We start from the raw sequence: 1,854 nt of genomic DNA, 5'->3' as shown, positions 1-1,854 counted from the left end.
GAGTGTTGTCAGCAAAAGGGCCACAGCACATGCAAAAGGCCCTGAGGCAGAAATTGTGCCTGGTGAGTTGGAGGAGCAGTGAGGAGGCCCAGGAGGCTAGAGCAGCGTGATCAGGGGAAGAGGGGGAGGAGGTAAGGGTGGGGAGGTAGGAGCATTCTTCCCCTCAGAATTGCACCCCACCCCAGGCTCAGCCCCAGGCCTGTGTTCCTGCTTGTTCCTACTGCTCCTTACCTCCTGCTTCCTCCGTTCCTTGTGCTGCTCCAAGCCCCGGATCTTCTGAAGCAGGCGGCCCTTCTCCTGTCGCAGCCGCACAATCTCCTCATAGGCATCTCGATCATCCTGTTCCCCCGAACCCAGGGCCCCTCACTTTTACTTGAGGCTCAAGGGCTGTCCCATCCCATACTTGGGCAGGAGCTTCCTCCCCCCACTCCCACCCCTGAGGGCCCCCCTTCTTCTCCACGGCCAGGGCATCTCTCACCGGCATCGGGGTGCTGGTGGGAGGCTGAGGTGCCTTCCGCTTCTTGGGAGCCCCCCGCTTCTCATGACTGGACACAGAGTTCTGGTGGGAGGGAGGGGGTGCACATGGGAGACCTGCTAGCCTCCCACCAGATAAGTCAGCCCACTGAACTCTGCCCTCACATCCCGTGTGACCCTGCCTGTCTGGTCCTCACTTATCCAGCATCAAAGGGGATGAGACCATGTTCCCCAAGAGTTCCAGCTCTTTCGCTCTACTTTCTGCTCCGCTCCGCGCCTCAGGACTTGGCCCACCTGGACCAACTGTCTCCAAGCGACCCTTCCCTGGAGCTGAGGTGCTGCAACCCGGGAGACAGGAAGGGCAGACCTGCTCCTTCCCTGACTGCATCAGCCCTCACCAACCTCACTGCCCCCCACCCCCAGCCCCAGGATCTGACCTCATCCCCAACGTCTCAGCCAGTTCTGGGGGTCATGCTGCGGGTGATGCTGTCACTTGGTGGCAAGGGTCCTGACAGGTCCTCCTGAGTCAGAACCCCGGGGCAGGGGCCCACCTCTTCCTTCTCTCCCCACAGAGCTTAGGGTGAGGGAGGCAGTGCGCACAGGGAGCGGGGCTCGGTCACTGCTTAGAGACCATACCTGAGATGATGCCTCCCCCGAGTCTTCCTCTAGGAGGGCGGGGAGAAAGAAAAGCAGGGTCAGGCTGGGTGTTCCCGGACTCCACCCCCCACCCTAGGAAGGGCATTAGTGAACCCAGGGGACTTGTGCGGAGGAGCGGGGAGCTCCTGATGGCCCAAGAACCAGAACTTTTAAGTTGGGAACCAACCACATTGGCAGAATGCTGAGGGGCCTTGAAACTCTCAAAAAGAGAGAACAGTGGCATCTCCGCGATGGAGCAAGTGGGACACCAATTCTTAGAAAAGGCCAAGACCCAAGAATAAAGATGACCCAGGAAAGCAGGGTGGACCTCTAGACTATTCTAAAAGCTCTGGTGCTCCTTGAAACTGTCCTGATTAGGATCAGGGAAGCCAAGAAACCTCCTATAATGCAGCACACAGGGATACCTTGAAACTATTCATAGAAGGAAGAGAGAGGGGTAGCAAGAAACTGCCTAGAAGGGGGGTGCCCGAAATTGCTTAGAGGCGGGGCTTGCATACCGCTGGGTGGAGAGGGGCGCTGGGCCGCCTCCTGCAGGAGGTGCAGGATAAGTTTGTCCCCTGCCAGGGTGCCATAGTGAGCAGCGTCCTGGCCCAGTGCGTCCGTGATGCCTGGCTGGGCCCCTCCCTGCAGCAGCACCTCCACTGTCTCAGGGTTAGCCCCCTCACAGGCCAGCATGAGGGCTGTCCTACCAGGAGAAGGGGCTACTGAGCGGGTAAGGACATC

At 59.5% G+C, this 1,854-nt stretch overlaps 1 protein-coding gene across 1 annotated transcript in view; it reads right to left on the bottom strand.

The window, feature by feature from the left end:
• The window catches only part of ANKRD24 (ankyrin repeat domain 24), a 28,810-nt gene that overhangs the window by 9,945 nt on the left and 17,011 nt on the right, over nt 1-1,854 (bottom strand). The window contains exons 7-10 of the mRNA XM_023746813.1: nt 1,629-1,811; nt 1,111-1,139; nt 479-559; nt 232-339 (exon numbers count right to left, since the gene is read on the bottom strand). Of these exons, the coding sequence (XP_023602581.1) occupies nt 232-339; nt 479-559; nt 1,111-1,139; nt 1,629-1,811 (401 nt within the window). The remainder of the gene's footprint in view (nt 1-231; nt 340-478; nt 560-1,110; nt 1,140-1,628; nt 1,812-1,854) is intronic.

The sequence above is a fragment of the Myotis lucifugus genome, unplaced genomic scaffold, assembly GCF_000147115.1.
Source record: "Myotis lucifugus unplaced genomic scaffold, Myoluc2.0 scaffold_734, whole genome shotgun sequence".
Taxonomy (NCBI): domain Eukaryota; kingdom Metazoa; phylum Chordata; class Mammalia; order Chiroptera; family Vespertilionidae; genus Myotis; species Myotis lucifugus.
The sequence above is the reverse complement of the archived record's forward strand: the minus strand, read 5'-3'. Positions and strand labels throughout refer to the sequence as shown.